Here is an 18,256-nt window from a genome sequence, read left to right on the forward strand (position 1 = left end):
CTTAAAAATCTACTCATCACTGTTTAAATGTACAACATATGGTTATTGCATACAGGCACCATGATGACCGTGAGGTACACTACATCCCTTGAACTTACTCATCCCTAACTATAATTTTGTGTTCTTTTACCAATCCCTCCAACTCCCAGCCTCTAGCTACCATAATTTCACTGTTTCTATGAGTTTGATTTTTAAAAAAATTCCACATATTAGTGAGATCATGCTGTGTTTGTCTTTCTGTGCCTAGTATATTTAACTCAACATACAGGTTCATCCATATCATCACAAATAACAGAATTTTCTTCTTTTTAAAGGCAGAATAGTATTCCATAATATATACAGATCACATTTTTGATATTTGTTCATATTTCCACGTACACTTAAGTTGCTTCCATACCTTATTTATCGTAATGCTGCAATGAATGTGGACGTGCAGATATTTCTTTTCATTATTTTTTTGGTTATACATGACAATAGAATCCATTTTGACAGAATTATAAAAGCATGGGATGTATCTTGTTCTAATTTAGTTCCCAGTACCTCCCCTCCCCTCCCTTTGCTCCCTTCCCTCACTGATGTTTCTGGAAGTGCAGATATTTCTTTGACATTCTGACAACAAACCTTTCGATGTACACTCAGGAGTGGGGCTGTTGGATCTTATAGTTCTACTTACTTCCCCACTAAGTGTGTGCAAATACTCATCCAAGTACTCATCAACACTTATCTTTTGTTTTTTGATAAAAGCTTATGGGGGCTGGGGTTGTGGCTCAGTGGCACAGTGCTTGCCTCCCATGTGTGAGGCACTAGGTTTGATTCTCAGCACCACATATAAATAAATAAAAAATAAAGAAAGGTCCATCAATAACTAAAAAAGACTTTTTAAAAGGTTATGAGATGTGACTGTGGTTTGAATTGTATTTCCCTGATTAGTGATTTTGAGCATTTTTTTTCATATGCCTGTTGACATCTGGATGTCTCACTTGGCTGTTTTCTTAGCTATAAAGGAACTTTTAGATCAATGTAATCCCAAGAGTACTATTTTTAAAAAATTTAATTTTATCTCCTTTGTTGACTTATTAGCTGTAACTTATGTATTTTTGGTGGTTGCTTTAGGGTATATGGTATACAACTTTAATTTATAATTCATCTTAAAATGAAATTAAACCATAAGAACATATATAATAAAAGCTTTGCAAAAAACCTTCAGGTTTTGTGCTATATTGTCCTAAGTTTTACTTTTACACGTTGTATATCTCATAGTACACTGTTACTGTTTTTACTCTTAACATAGTTGGTGTTTTGGGTGTTCTTTATTCTTTTGGATAGATGCAGATTTCCAGCTGGTGTACTTTTCCTTTTGCTTGAAGGTATTTCCTTTAACATTTCTTGTAGTGCAAGTCTGCTGGTGATAAATTCTTTTAGGTTTTGTACATCCAAAACACCTTTATTTTGGAAAGATATGTTATTGGGCATAGAATCTTTATTTTTTTCCCAAAATTTTCTGGTTTGCACTGTTTCTGACAAAAAATTGTTCTTATCATCTTTGTTTCTTGCTCTTCAGTGTGTTCCCCCACCCTGAAGTGTGGGCTTGCTTTTATTTCAATCACTAGTTTTCAAGTAACTTGTGATATGAAAACTTGACTGTGTTCTTCATTGGTGTTTTATTAAACGTTTTGGGTCTACAGGTTTATGGTTCCAGCATACTTTTGAAAAATTATGGCTATTACATCTTCTAATGGTTTTTTGTTCCCCCTCATCCTCCCCAAGGACTTCACTAATATACAGGTTGTCCTACAGCTCTAATACACTATTCTTTTTTTGGTTGTTTTTTGATTTCATTTTGGATAGTTTCTATTCTGTCTTCAAGTCCACTATCTTTTCTTCTACAGTTTAATTTGCTAATTCCATCTAGTGTGTTTTCAGAAATGACAATTTTCATTTCTAGATGTCTGAACTGTTTTTTATACCACTTACTTCTCTACTCCCCTTCACTTTTTCTCTAACCTCTTGAACATAGTTATAATTGTTTTAATGTCCTCATCTAATAATTCTACCATCTTTTCCATTTCTGGGTCAGTGTTCATGGACATTTTTGCCCCACCCCTCATCCTACCTTGTGTTTACCACTATTATCTATGCTATTTTATAGATGTTTTACTGTTAATAACCTCTGAAAAGATTCCTAGCTCTAGTCTTCAACCCAGCTTATAAATTTGTTATAAATTTTTTAAAAACTATAATTTCCTCAGAACTTAGAATCTGATATATATATTCTCACTAAAAATACCTTGCTGAATTAATGAATTACTCTTCTTTAATAACCATGTATTAGAAAATCCCATTGCTCCCCCCAACCATATGTCAAGTCAGTGAGGTTGACTGATGCTTTGTATGATCTGTTAATCGACCTATGAGAACCCTGCCACCATCCAGAATAAGTGCTTCATTTCTAACACGTGTCTGAAAGCTGTCTCTACCTTCGAGCCTTTTCTTGCGTGTACCTTCCATCTGGAGGGTCTTTTCCAGTTTGTCACTTAAAGGGCTTTCCTTTCTGGTGTCCATATAGAACCTACTCTTCTCTGAATTTCCACAGCACCTATTGTCTGTGTTTGTCATGGCATTTTCATTGTTTTCTATTTGAGTGTTTTTTGGTTGTGCACATTTACATTTGTCTTCTCAAATGGATCAAAATCTTGGAGAGGAAGAAACCTTTTCTTACAACTCCTTTACGCATCTTAAGACACAGTAAGTACTCAACAGAGATTTTAAAAATGAAGGCAGAGATCTTGATTAGTTTTACACAGGCTGACAGAATTTTTTACAGTAAACAGGTGCCTCACCAATCATGTTGTACTTGTTGTTCACACTGTGAAATGGTAGTTCTGATGAAAAGCACCTCATAATAAAGCCTTTTGAGTTTAAAATCAAATTCTACTGCACAGAATATTATTGGGTCAAGGTTCTGGAGTATATTTCATCTATTTTTATTTCACAAATAAAATACTGTGCCCTCAGTTTCTACAAAATAATTAATATAACATAAGGGATGTCATATCAAATAGTATTTCCACAGAAGCCAAGAAAATCCTGGTATCACATAGCCAGTTAATATAAACTGGTACTTAAAATGAAAACATTCAAAATTCCTCTAAGTCTTCAAAAGAATATTTATGTTGTTATGAACACATAAAATGGAAATCTAAAGCAAATATCAAGATTTCATTTTTCAGTTTGTAAAAAACAGTGAAGTAAAATTTCCTTTCACAAAACAAGAGTTGGCCAGAGTGAGAAAATGTAAAAAACATCAGTTTCTACTTTGAAAAAGGCCTGAGGTCTATGTTTTGAAAAGCATTTCAATGATAGGAATTCTTATAAAAAAAATCAAATTTCTTTCTCATAATGACATCTTGAAAACCTACATAATTTTACTCCTTGCCAACTAAATTTAGAACACATCAAATAAACTCCCCATTCAGAATATTTTTGTCCTAGTAAACAGGTAATTCACATTCTGATAAAGAGCCAAAGACGAGTGCTTTATTATGAGAACTGTTCAAGTAAAATTTCAGTGGCACCAGTGAAAGTGAAGAAAGGACCGCATCACTCGTTCTGAAGGACACTAGATTAAAAAGGGGCTACAGTTTTGTTTTTGCTTTTTTCCAAACACCACCCTTTGCTAAGGCAAAAATACACTTCATTTTAGAACAGAACTGTTACAGAAGAAAGCTACATCACAGTACAGTACAGAACGTAAAATTCACCTTCGTCCAGAAGCCATTATGGAATGGCAAATCACCTACACTTAGAGCTTTCCAATGCAGGTTAGAACTACAGCATTTATCACAGCTTTATTTCTCTTTGATAAAATCTGAATACTATTTCTCAGGAGTGTGCAGATGGGGCCCATATGTTGATATTACAGTAATTACAACATTAAATAACATTGCACAGTCAACCTCCAAGGCTAATTCAGTATAAAATAACAAGTATTAAAAGGTACCTTTACTAGTGGTTTTACATTGTATACATCACTAATTATGAAAGAAAAGTAAGCAAATGCCCAATTACAAAGCTGCACATTAAAGGCATAATGATGAAGAATAATACAAGAAATTTGGCAAAATACTGAAAACAAATGGGTTACATGGGAACAAACTGAACAGCCACATAAGCATAAATCATTAATAAACTGTTATAAATAGTATGTTTTGTTCACAAGTCTCTTAAGTACTTACAGAGATTATAGAGGCAGGGTGGATGGTGGATGAAGAGGATGGGAGGAGAATGAAGCAAAAGTTCCCAATGCCAGTTAATTCCTGAGGTGGCATTATTTCTTAACTGGTGCATTGATCAACACTGTAAAGATGAGTTTGTGCTATGAAACAGTCCCAATATTATTACATTTTGACAATTACACTGTGGTATTCTGAAGGCAGCTGACTTAAGTGACGTTTACATTATAAGAGCCTGTTGAAGTATTGAATCTTTTCAATTTTGCTGCTACAATTATCAGTGGGACACAAAAACACTTCAAAGTTCAAAAGAAACCTGGTATAGATTTATTTTTTCCTCAGTACTTCTTAGCTCAAGCCAAAGCTATTATTTATTTTCATGTACTTTATTTTAAAAACTCTAAGTGCTGACACTGTAAACATTTTGTATCTTCTTAACTAAACCTTGTTTGATAACAAGGTTAAGAGCAAAGATAAGCAGGAATAATTCTGTGTATAATAAAGCTATCAGCTTCTGGTTTGATTTTAAATATGATTTTAAAACAATTTTTAAAAGTCCATGCTACAATGGTGAAGACTACTTCTGTGCACTTTTAATCTTGGACACAATTTTCAAAATTGCATGATGGAGGTAAGAATTTTAAAAACCCACCAAAATGTAAATAACAGGGAAAAACACTTTCAACTCAAAGCATCAAACGTACATTTATGTGCAGAAATCTAGACAACTATACAAGTTTTTAAGCAATCATATTTTATTATACAATTCTATGAACAGAAAATGAACAGAAATACACAATATACTTACCTGTACATGTGAACCTACTTTTTAAGCTACAGATTTATTATAGTTCATACTGACTTTAATTTTACAGTTCATAACTATGTATAACCTTATTGCATTAAGGGAAAATTCTACATGGGGAGATTCACAGGTGAACCACATTAGGCATTACCAGTACATTCAAAAACTGTACCTCATTTATGGATGTATCATCCCTGTTCCTGTAAATTTGGATTTCTTTATAGCTTAAGCTCATTTGCTATTTTGGATGCAATGTTCTTGAAGGCAATAGAAGTCCCAGATATTCGCTTGAAACGGACCCCATTAAGTGACAGACGCGGCAGTTTGCAGACTTCCATCTCCCACTGCACGAGGCTATCCTGTCTAGCATCTCCATGGACACAGAAAAGTAAAAACCTCTCTTTTTGTTCATAATCACAGTTATTTGCATCTAACACTTTTCGGATTTCTCTCATCATGTCATTAGGGTCCATTGAACTAGTGGTCTTCATACTCCATGTGAACCGCAAAGAACGCGGCTTGGAATCTTTACCCTCTTCCTTGTCTCTTTCTTTTGCTTCCCCTGACGTACTTCTGGAAGCAGAGGATAAAGGGAAAGAATGAAAACAGAATTCCATTCAGCAAAGAAATAAATACATAGATAAAATACGAGTGATCACAACTCAGTGCCTACTAAAGCTATTCAACTTATACGTAGACAGAAATATTAATGTTAGCTCGCTGCTCTAAAGCAGACCTGAGAATGTCATCTGTTTTGACTTTCAGCATCATCCATCTAAAGTAGCACATTTTCTTAAATACATTTGTTTGTGGGAAACAGATTTGCAGCTTAAAATGAAGAACTGAATTTTTTTTCAGTTTCTTTCATACTTCTCTGTTCAAGTTGGCAAAAACGAATTGTCTATCTTCTGCACACAAACACACACACACACACACACACTAGGAACCACTAGCAGGCATCATTAGTATTCTGCTTGTAAAACATATGTATGAAATATAATGAAAAATGTCCTCTTTTTTTGTCCTTTCTGGGTAGAAGGAATGTAATGACTATAGAGGAAAAGAGAATTATTTACACCTGATAACACTGAGAAAGAATGTTGTACTGTAATTGCATAAAGATGTTATATGTACACTTCATGATATTCTCCAATGGCTTCCCATTTCACTAAAGATAACCTTAAAACCATCTGTAAGGCTGCTTTTCTTTTCTTCTCTCTTTCTTTGTCCTGGGGTTTGAAACCAGGGGCACCTTGCCACTGAGCTGCATCCCTCGTCCTTTTTATTTTATTTTATTTATTTTATTTATTTATTTTTATTTTTTTGCGGTGCTGGGGATTGAACCCAGGGCCTTGTGCTTGAGAGGCAAGCACTCTACCAACTGAGCTACATCCCCAGCCCTTATTTTTTTATTTTGAGACAGGGTCCTGCCAAGTGCCTGTGACTGGCCTGGAACTTGCAATCTTCTTGTCCCAGCCTCCTGAGTTACTGTGATTACAAGTATGAGCCACTACATGGGGCCTGCCCCCTCTTCTCTTATCATCTCCCTCCTTATTCACTCTAATCACGTCATTCTGGTCTCCATGCTACTCTTTAAACACACTGGGTATCTTCTTGTCTCCAGGTTTTTACACAGGCAGTTCCCCAGATGGCTGCATGGTTAATTCCCTTGCTTTTTCCAAATCTCTGTTCATGTTCTCCCTGAAGATTCCCCTAACCACCCTACTATACCCTGACTCTGACCCTAGTATGACTCTACTCTATTTTCTCTAGAGCACTAATCACATTAGAATATACTATTTAACCCATTAATTAGGTTAATTATCATTTAAATCTACCACTAGATTGTGAACTCCAAGAGGACCAGGAATTTTGTCTTTCATTCACTGACATACTAGAACTATGTTGGGCACCTAGAACTATGTTGGGCACAGAGTAGCATATGATTAACACATATTTGTTAAATTAATCTACCTCACTGAATTTTGCTTATGGAGGTACCTTCAAAATAACATAGAACAAGAAAAATCTATTTCAAGTAACCACAGGAAAGCAAAATTAGTAGATTGTTCATTAATACCAGGTAATTAAATTTATAAATTATCTAAATACAGATAAATGTTACAACTTTTTAAACTTAACCTAGATCACTAATCTGTGATTTAAGGAAAAAATTACATACTCTGAAAGAAGTTTATAATCCACTATATAAATATTTTATATAAATAATGATATATATATATTTATGTATATATCCGCATGTATACATTATATGTGTGTGTGTGTATAGTGCCTTTCATTTCTATGTATTTGAGTATCCAAAATTTGCTAACTATGCAAACTTGAGAAAATAATGAAAAAGGTAGAGAAAATAAATTTCCACAGACTGTTAAATAAGCATAGAAAGTACTTACTTCACATCTCTACCTCCCTCTCTTTGCTCACTAAATCTAAGCCATTGCATCATAGCTTCTTTGGGCCGGGAGAGCCAACCAGAGTCCTCTATTAGCATCACTTGCATAACTCCAGTGGTGGACTCATTATGCATGCTAGGAATGGAGGGGGCCTGCCACATCACTTGATTGGGCACTCTTTTTAAAAACACAACTGATGGCTAGAAAACTACTTTTCTAAGGTCATGGAACTACTGAGTTGAAAGTTGAAGAGTAAAAATTAGGTGTCTTATTCCCCAGATGATCTTAAGGTGACCTTAGGACAACAGGCAGATATAAGAGGTTATTCTACTGTGTCTCACAGGCATTGCCACTGATAACGTTAGTTTGTAGAAAGCTCCTAGAAGTGCTGATATGAACAGAATTACAGCTAACATTTATTGAGTCCTTCCTAGGCACAGGAGCTGTCCTATGTGTCTGCCATGTATTATTCCCTCATTTACCCCTCACAACAACCCTATGAGGCAGTCAGGATGAGGAAATAGAGGCACGAAGCACTGAAGTAACTTCCCCAAAGTCATACAAGAAGGTCAATGGTAGAACACATCTCCAACCTTCATGGCCTAGCTCAAGAGCCTATGCTTTTAATCATGGTACCACACCATCTCTCTGAAACAAAGGAACCTCATTAGGACTGATGTACCCCACCTATGACCCTTGCAATTTCCTCATTTGTAAAAAAGGTATTTTTTAACCTGGTTGTTGTGAAGATTAAATGACCAGCAAGTACCTTATAGACAGTAGGTATTCAATAAGTATTTGTTCAAAAACAAACCAAAAAAACCCAACAACAATCAAGAAAAGGAAATGTGAAAATTGCTTTGTAACATTTATAAAAGATTAGTTATTAAATTCTTATGTTAAACTAGGTAGTCATACTAAAAGGATAAAAGTGCATGCAGATTAATTACAATATTATTAGTGGCCACTTGTGACACTACACACTACTCAATGTCTCCAGGGGAAACTTAGTGGAAATACACTATGAGATGCGAGGGAGGCGCTAAAAACAAAAGTACTCCATGTTTATTTAATAGGTAGAAAAAAAGTTAAAAATATTGGTTTTGCTTCCTACCATGGGGACTCAGGTACCTACCCTCTACAAAGAAGCAGGTCAATGATTATTACTAAACATAAATATAGCACAGTTTATAAAGAACACTGCATAGCAAGTTTTTCCAAAGCTCATTATGTTTCACATTTCAAATACTTTGAAAAAAAAGTCAAAATTAAATCAAAGGCTTGTGTTGAGCTGCTCAAAATTATTCCTAAATAAAGCTAGATCTGAGAGTTATACTGTATCCCTTAATGTTTGTGTATACTCAAAATAATAATTTAATGCTCTCACTTTCTAAAATTTTCACTTATCAAATATGAACACACAGGCTAACTTGTCTGTAATGTGATTCTCAGACCAGAATCCATAAGACCTGGAACCTTGTTTGAAATGCAAATGCTCAGGTCTCCCTCACCCTGCACTGAGTCACAAGGGGACAGGACCAGCACTATTTTTATTTATTTATTTTTTTAAATCAAATCCTCCCTATGAGTCTGACTGTGCTCAGGTTTGAGACCCCTTGCGAGAATGGATACCCAAGTAGTACTAAAGGTCAAAACCCCCATAAAGTATGGCAGGACACAGTTTTAAAATGTGGCCCAAGACTGACCATTCACCTAAAATACACATTAATATCAAATCTTCCTGCATATTACCTCAATGCACTATTATTTCTGCTATTTGACTTAGGATAATTTAGTCACACTGTAATAGTGAAAAGAACCAGTTAATTTTAACCTATTAAATTTTCTGCTGTAACATATCTGATAGAATAGGAAGGCTTAACCAAGTATACAATGCAAAACAATTTTGGAAAACACAAACTTAAAATTAATTAAACTTAATTAAATGCTAGGCAACATTAGAAAACCCATCCCAATACAAAAATTTACAACATACATACTATCTATTTATTTTAGTTCTATTCATGATTATTAAGTGCTGAAAGTATTTCGAATGTCCGCTTCCATTCACGGGGACCTAGCAGCGAAGTATTAATAGTGGCTCCTCACCTTGAGGTGTCGGTTCTGCCACTGGCTTCGCCTTCACTTGGATCCCTCAAAACAAAGTGAAGGTTGAGATTTAATGATAAAAGTGAAAAATATATCAAGAAAACCTACATCTAAAATGATTTTAAAATTAGCTTGTTGAGCAAACTTCTACCACAACAGTTTTCTATTACTAGGCAGTCTTATACTGTTGCTCACATCTTTCATCATAACTGCATGTTGCCATCATTTATTGAGCGTCTACTGGGTATTGTCAAGAGGAGATACTAGGTGAAAGCTTAGGAGTTTTGTTTTTGTTTTTGTTTTTAACATGATCTTCCAATTCCCAGACACAATTTTAATCATAATTTATCTTTTAGTATAGCATAATCTAAAGATAGGGCTATTTAATAATTACTAGTAGGAAGATTTAACTTCATCTTTTTTATTACATATAAATCTAGTAGTCGCTCAATTGAGAAAAATCACCTTGCAGTTAGTACATACATACATATATTTCTAAAAATAAATACCAATTTTAAATAAGAAATTGACATCACAAGTTATACAACAATTCATGCACAGCAAGTCAATAGCCTACTGAAACAAATGAGTATAAAAACATGTATTCAACCTTGAACAAAAACACTGATCTTACCTGAATATCCACTTGTGAAATAAAACCAGGAAAACACTACTAATTGTCCTTATGTTGAAGGTTATTAATATTGTCGAAGTCTCCCAAAATTTAAACCACTTTGTCATTTTCAAAGGTAATTCAATATCTACACAGGAGTATCAAGTTACAAACCAGTTCAAAAATATTAAGAGATGGCCTGTGATATAGAGCAAAGTACTCTGAAGTAGCTGGGAAAACTCATCAACTTGAATCTGTAAGTTAAGGTTGTCTTATTGTTTTAACCATTCCAGAAACATTTACATTATATCAAAAGTGAAGCAACAGGAAGAAAATCAGTGCCACTCTCCCTCTCCCCAAATTAAAACAAGCTCTACTGAAATGGTTATTAGAAATATAAGTTATCTCATGCCTTGAAGGACCTTATGGCTTTTCTTGACAAACATACTGCATAAAAAACATTTTTCTGTCAAAATTGAAAAGGATAAAACTGTATTCTCACATTCAAAAAGTTTCTTCTATTTCTACTTTAAATAACATTTTCATTGGAAAGTTTAATAAAAATTCACAACCATCTCTACAAATCTAGTTTCATTATAGCAAACTGAAATAAATAAAAAGATTTCTGGGCATGTTTAAAATGAAAAGTACATTTTCAGTTACATGTAGATGTACTGATATACTAAAGAAGGTCAGTGCTCTAATTTGGCAAAAAAGATAGTAATGCTGTTGATCTCTGAGGCAAAGATAAAATGACTTTATAAGAGGGGATACAGATATCACTGGATTTTTCTGTCCTACTTACATTTTGCATTTTAACTCACTCTTAGATACCTACCCTACTATGCCTGAACTTTAAGCAATAGGAATGAAATTTCCTTTATACACTACTTTCTGTATTATAATGAGTTGAAGTAGCGATTGGCTCCTACTCTGTCCAGCCTACCTGCCAGTAGGAACACTGGAAGAACCTTTGCTACTTAGCAATTGTTTCTCACAGCCCAGGGAGTCTGCTCTAAGTAGTCTGGTGGGAGGCAGCTAGGGATACAGAAGGTGTAGCTAGCTATAAGATCACATGCAGTATAGTTTGGCTCTTCAGCACTTAAAACTTAAAAAACAAATACCTTATACATGGCAATATATACTTGACTGAACAGACAGGTTATTCCCTATATAAGAACATGCTATGGTTAGAAAATCATAACATTTGGTGCAGAAGCAGCAAGTCATGTGGGTATTGGGGACAAAGGTTTCCAGGCAGAATGAACAGCAAGTACCAACTCCTGGAACAGATATGCCTAGGGTGTCCAAGGATAGTCAGGGTCCTACATGGCAGATGTGCAACCAGCAAGGGGAAGAGTAAAAGAGAAGGTCTGAAATTGAAAAGAACCAGCAAAAGGGTCTTGAAGGGATACTTAGTTTCTGAGGTGAAAGAAAATTAGAGCCAAGTGAGGAAAATGTGTGTGAAACGCTGCAGAAAGTAAGCTGCTCATAGGAAGGCAGGGGTCATACTAGTCTCCTAAGTACTGCATCAACTGTACCTAAAAAAGTGCCTAGCATATAGTAGGTCTTCAAATATCTATTAAATAACTATATGGCAATCCTTTTTCTGAAACTTCCAACAGACCCTCTCTTAGGAACTTTCTTATTCTGACATTCTGTCCCCCTGACTTTTTGTCCATATCACTTTCTATTATGTTTTCCCCAGAATCTAAATTTTTCTTGCAAGGTAAAGACAAATGTTTTGCACAACACTTAATGTACAACTAGCAATTAAACATTAAACTCAAAACCTATTTTTCTACACTTTAAAATCAATGCAGGCTTAACCATGAGAAGGTTATGGCTTCCTAAAAATAGCTTAAGTAGTCAGCCATATTCCAAAAGCAGATACTACTGATAATCTGATGAGTACCTTGCAAATGGTCAGTCAAGTCCTCTAACTTTCTTGATGACTCTGCTGTGAGCCTCTGATCTTTCTCTAGTGCTGCATAGTAATTGCCCAAATAGCATAAAATCATTGACTGATATGGTCAGAAACTGTGGCGCATTTGAGGACAAAGTTTTAAATTCAACTGTGTGATCCTGGGCAAGTGGATCTATGAGCTGAGTCCATAAATGGCTCCATAACAAGGCAGCAGACTAAAGCTGATTCTTCTCTTTCCCATATCCACTCTTTGAAATCCTAGGAACACTAATGACATTGAAAATTAATGTTCTTTAAAGAAAGTATAATAATTTCATACCCATCAGTTAAGGATCAGTTGAAGTGGCTATATGGATGGAGCCCCTAGACAGAAACAATGGTGCCTTACTCTGGACTCTTAGCACCTTGCACATACTTTTTCTATCACACATTCTGCTTTACATCATGGTTAGCTGTTTTACATGTCTGCTTCTTGCAAGACTGCAAAGATGCCATCTCATTCATCTTTATATCCTGCTTTGCACGTGGCACAATGCTTTGTACATAATAGGCCTAAGTAAGCATTTAGTGGTAACAGTAGTAGGTCAAATTTACATCAGCTGGCATGTGTTCAGCAACCTGTGTGATTAATGTGCATTGTACATGTATGCTAACTTTTTGGGAAAAAAGTAAAACTGTACTGTTTTATTAGATCAGAAGTTTATTATACAAGCATTCATTTTGTGTTTACTATATTTTGGTGTGATGTTAAGATTTTATGAGGTTAAATTACATAAGAAATCTGTGATTCTAGTATTTAGTATTTTTATACAAAGAAGGAAAAAGGTAAACTACATATATATTATTAGTGAGCAATTTAAAAGTATTTTTAAGGGCTGGGGATGTGGCTCAGGGGTAAAGCACTTGCCTAGCGTGTATGAGGCCCTGAGTTCAATCCTCAGCACTGCCAAAACAAAAAGTTTAAAAAAGTACTTTTAAGATAAGAATTATTATTTGAAGGATACAGGTTAGTTCACAATTGATTCCTTTTTCTAAATCAAGGTCTTTAAATAAGAGATAATCTTTATGTTAAAATGCACATTTTCAATCTTTCTTAAGTTCTCGATCTTTCTACCCTATTTGATAAAAGTTTTAAATCCTAATTTTGTCCATTTTTTCCTTTTCTTTCTTAAGGAAAAAGATTTTATATCTTCCTAAAAAGATTTTTGTCCAACTTCTATAAAAGAGCAGCTCTAATGAAATGTCATGAAACTGTTCTGGAAAAAAAAATCAGTGAAAATATCAATGGAAAAAACAAGTTTCTTCCTAATTCCTAGAAGAAACAAAACATGACAGTGCATTGGTACTGACCTGCGAACGAATTTGGATGTGATTTTGCTTATTATACCAGTGGACGTTCCCCTTCTGGCATGTGCAAATGCACCTGTTTCATGGGACGGTGAAGCAGGTGGTCCATTATAAGCAGCACTGCGTCGCTCCCGGAGCTGTTCCCCATGGAAAGTGCTTCGGCTTGAACTCCCTCGGGGAAAACGGGTCCGGTCTGGAGTGGTGGCACTAATACTGTGAGCAGATGGGGAAGCAGCAGGCACTCTTTGGGTTGTACTATTGGGACAAATTAAGATGTATTATTCAGAATAATGACAGTGAATGCTTTTACTCGGCTAAAAACTGAAAAAATAAAAATGGCTATGGCTACTTCTTTTTTGCTCAATTTTATTTGTTCACTACAGAGATGTGATACACGGGTTAGCATTTTAGAATGAAATCAACACATTTTATAAAATTAAAATTACTGAAACAGGAACACAGACAAATGTCTTTTTATATCAGCAATGCCCCACTAGGGTGCTGAATTTACATATATATGTTCATATAAATAAATAAATAAATAAATAAATAAAACTTCATGATCTAAAAATCTGAAATTCAAAATCCCAAACTAATTCTGGTCCCAAAAATTTCAGATAAAGAATACTCCTTTTGTATTCTATTAAACTACTTGGCAATGTGGAACATGAATTTTATTGTTTATTAAAAATCCTTTGATGAAAATCATTTCCTATTTCTAATGTAGGCTTCAGTGATAGCATAATGCTATATGGCATTACCACCATGACTTATAACACCTAATTATTAAAGGGTTAAAATATTCAGATATTCTGAAGTTGAGAAATGCTAAAACAGATTAAAAACTAGAAAAACAGATATCTAATTTTAATTTTATACCTGACAGTTCTCTGAGTTCATCTGTTTCATTGATAATACAAGTAACTTGTAGGAGTCAGTTACTCCTTTGTCTATTTTTTTTTTTTTTTTGAGTATGTTTAAATAGTAAAAAACTCAGTTTACTTAAATGATAAATTAGGCAGCAATATATTACTTCATGGATGGGTTTAAAATAAAATCCTTTTAAGAAAATTCTTCTAGGAAATTATTTGAATTATACAGCAACATTTCTGATAACAGCTAAAGCACATAGTAATTGTGTATGTTACAATTAGACCTTTCCTCCACCACACTGAGTCTTTTCAGAAAACTTTCATGTGATGGCGACTAGCATGTATTTTCAAATGGTTCTATATTTTCTAAAACAACGAAGAAGATGAAATGTGATCAAGATGTTACCCAGGTCGGTAAGCTTCAGAGCCATCTTTAATGGTTGGCAGTGTGACTTTAATAGGGTGACCAGAAGTGGACATGGATTTCTGGTGGCGAGGTCGGGCTGAGGCAACAGCAGAGGCCACAGCAGATCCTGCAGAAGATATGCTACTTGCAGACATCTCTGTAAGGCTTTCGACATGAAATGGTTGAGAAGACCGTGAAAATGGAGAAAAAAATTAACTTCATTAAAATTTAAGAAATAGGTTTTGAAAAGTCTACATTGACTAACACTTTTCATGATTGAAACGCTTGAAAGAAGCTAACACTAGTGGCATTACTGGTGACTATGGCACAATATTCTTGTTAAAAGTACATAGGGAAAAAAATTATATAGGGAGAATTTATCTACTACTGAAGATTTCACATACCTTGCTCTATATATGTGAATGTGAGAAGGTATGAAACAATTTTTGTATATGTGTGACACTTTCAGATGAAATGATTATGATTGGAGGTGTTCTTCACTTCTCCCGAATTACAACTTTGTGTGATGTGTTGCTGTGGTGCACTGTCCTAAATTATTCATAAAAGAAGCCTTAATTATACCAAAACCACTATCTGGAAATATCACCAAAATACTTTTAGCTCATATCATGAATCAATAGGTTAACTGTTGTAAACATAGGGTCTGTAGATTAGTAGTTAGCATAGGAAAAACAGTAAATCATTAATCTATTTTCAGCTGTCTAGCATAAAGGATCTTATGTCCAAGTAAGATACATTTATCTTTGCATATCTTACACTAACAATTTACATGGCTATTCATTGAGAAGAAATGAATATGACAAGGTCTATCCACTCCACTGAAATGATTAGTGGTAGAACTAAGAAAAGAATTTAGTTTAAGTAGCAAAAAGATTCCATATTTGTTTGAGTTATTTTAATAAGTAATTCTTTCCACTCAAGAGAAAATAAGTTAATTTCTTAAAATAATAAATATATTATTTATCATAATTTACTTAAAACACTAAGAATTTCATGGTCTTGTCTAATCAGTTGGCATGGCTACATTTCTTTAAAGGAAGAAAAGTAACCTCTTATTATTTGGATAATAATAATAGCTTGGCAGGAAGTGGAAAGGGAAGGAGAGAAGGAAGCAGTAGCTGCATAAGAGAATAAGATTCAAATTATGAAGAACAGATTAGGATCATATGATCTGCTTTGCTGCAGGGAAATATATACTACCATATATTATTCAGAAATTCACAGGTTTCCAGATTTGCCTCCTGCTTTCCCTAAATATTTTCCTGGTACAAAAGGGAGATGCCTTAGTAAGACGCATGTTACAACCTTACTAGTTTATATTTCTTTTCCTCTTGTTTATTTACAGGCACTTGTTTATTTACAAAAGCACTATGCAGAACAGTGACAAAGATATTACTACTTGGAACTATGACATTTACCTACTGTCTTTTCCATTCTGCAATGCTGTATATCGATCTGTGGTCCTTTCACAGACGTATGTATTCCTTCTTGCCATGCTACCTCCAGTATACACATTGTTCTTCAGTAAGAAAGAAAAGCAATTTTAAAATTAGAACTATTTGTGGAAAGTCAAAGAAATGTGTTTAAACTGCTAAGGATTTGAAAAAAATTCATATTAGAATCTTAGCTGCTTAGAATTTTATATTAATAAGCTCTATCTCCTCTCCTCTGTTCACTCTCATATTTGGATTTTTGGAGAGAAGGTAAACCATTAAAAGAAGCAAACTTATCATGGTTAAAATCCTACAGTATCAGTCAGCAGTCATTTGGAAGCAACAAAAGGCTGGGTTTTCATTCACTCCTTCTTTTTGTGAGCTGCTGGTAGGGAGAGGGCAGAGTATTGGTACAGGCAGCTCCAAGTAACTAGGAGTGCCATCTCCCTACTGAATCTCTCAGGATCCCATGCAATGAAGATGGCACACCTTCCCAGAAGCCTGTGGGCTACCATGCGTCACCTGCTGGACAACCCTTATCACCCCAGCTGATTTTAACAGCAAGTTATCTAAAGCTCCAGGTTAAAGGCACACCTCACAGAGGCTGCCAATAGAGTGGGTCAGTGCCACTCTGAGGATATTTCCTCTGGTCTCAGGTTTTAGCCAGGAGGCAGGCCAAGCCTGAGGAAGAGAAAGAATAAGCAAAACATGGATAGACAGATGGATGATTCTTCACACATACAATCCTTGCCTGGTAACCCCCATTGCCATGCCTGCCAAAGACCTTGACTGTTATCAGTAATAAAATATACAAAAATGATTTTCAAAAAGGATAAAACAATCTTGTTTCACTCTTACTCCAACAGAAAAAGTTATCCTCTTTTTGGATAGTCTAGCTTTCACTATTCTTTAAAATATACAATTAACCTAAAATTTGTTTAATAATGGGGGCTAGAAAGTCCCCCATTATTCAGTTGGGAGAAGGACAAGAATATCTCATAAGCAAAACTGTGTAAGTGCAGATTTAAAACCTTTCAACAGTGCAGGTTGCTAGGCAGAATAAGTTTTGTCATGCTATATGAAAAGCATAAATTAAAAACTATAAAATATGTTAGCTATATGAAAAGCATAAATTAAAAACTATAAAATATGTTAGCAAAAGAGGCTAAGATTATTAAATTTTTTTTAAGATAAGACTTAGTCTATGTTAACCAAAAGAAAAAAGAAATGGAGTTAGGAAACTAACTTGCATTACAATTCTTAAAAAACTAACACATCACTTCATTACTGCATTCTTAATTAACAGGTCATTAATTTCTATCTATGTTAAATGATAAAAAGTTTTATGGCTGCAGAATATACAGCTATGCAGATAAACCATATTTTATTTTGACCAATAGATTTCTAATTATTGAGCTTTTAAATTATTTTCTACTTTGCTTCTACAAGCTATTGAGGAGGTTAAATTATATAGAGTTCATGAAAACTTAAAATCTAGAGGAAAAATCCTAGAAATAATGAAAATAGAGAACAGTGCTTGAAAAATTATTAAAACTGCATGGAGATTACTAACAAGTTACATCAGTCACGCTATGGGCACCAAAAGTACCAACGTAAGAATATTAGCTTTTGACATTTTCATAATTTTGGCTAACTCATCATGAGTCATCTCAGTTTGAATAAACTTGTCAAATTGTGCAGCCATCCATCCCTTGGAAGTCTCTGAGATGTTTCTGACTGTTCTCAATGATGTGTCTTCCCTTCTCAATGTGTGATGGCGAATGGCATCTCCTTCCAAGTAGTACCAATGATGCCCAGGTGTAATAGCCAATCTGCCAAAGCTGCATTTTACAGAGGGGAACTTAGAGTACAATTAGCAAAAGTTAAGTTACAGAAACAGTCTAGCTAGTTCTATATCACATAGGTTCCATACAAATTTGACTTTTATAATTGGCATTCCTATTCAAATAACAAAGCTCTAGGGACTGCTAAGCAGGAAAGACTTTTCTGTTGATGAGCTGGGGGCATGTGGAAACTATCCTTCCAGATTTATTGAACTTCAGTTTGGCAACTTCCC

The 18,256-nt window shown here is 34.6% G+C and overlaps 1 protein-coding gene across 3 annotated transcripts in view; it reads right to left on the reverse strand.

Annotated features, from left to right (window-relative positions):
• Window positions 1-4,965: 4,965 nt before the first annotated feature.
• Window positions 4,966-18,256, reverse strand: part of MARK1 (microtubule affinity regulating kinase 1) — a 155,127-nt gene continuing 141,836 nt past the window's right edge. For 2 of the 3 annotated variants that reach the window (XM_079106785.1, XM_079106787.1), the window contains 5 exons: window positions 16,165-16,265; window positions 14,726-14,890; window positions 13,451-13,702; window positions 9,561-9,605; window positions 4,966-5,610 (listed from right to left, as the gene is read on the reverse strand). In XM_079106785.1, the coding sequence (XP_078962911.1) occupies window positions 5,256-5,610; window positions 9,561-9,605; window positions 13,451-13,702; window positions 14,726-14,890; window positions 16,165-16,265 (918 nt within the window). In that variant the 3' untranslated portion in view covers window positions 4,966-5,255. The remainder of the gene's footprint in view (window positions 5,611-9,560; window positions 9,606-13,450; window positions 13,703-14,725; window positions 14,891-16,164; window positions 16,266-18,256) is intronic. The other variant, XM_079106786.1, reaches the window with a different exon arrangement.

This window comes from Sciurus vulgaris (assembly GCF_902686455.1).
Source record: "Sciurus vulgaris genome assembly, chromosome: 12".
Taxonomy (NCBI): domain Eukaryota; kingdom Metazoa; phylum Chordata; class Mammalia; order Rodentia; family Sciuridae; genus Sciurus; species Sciurus vulgaris.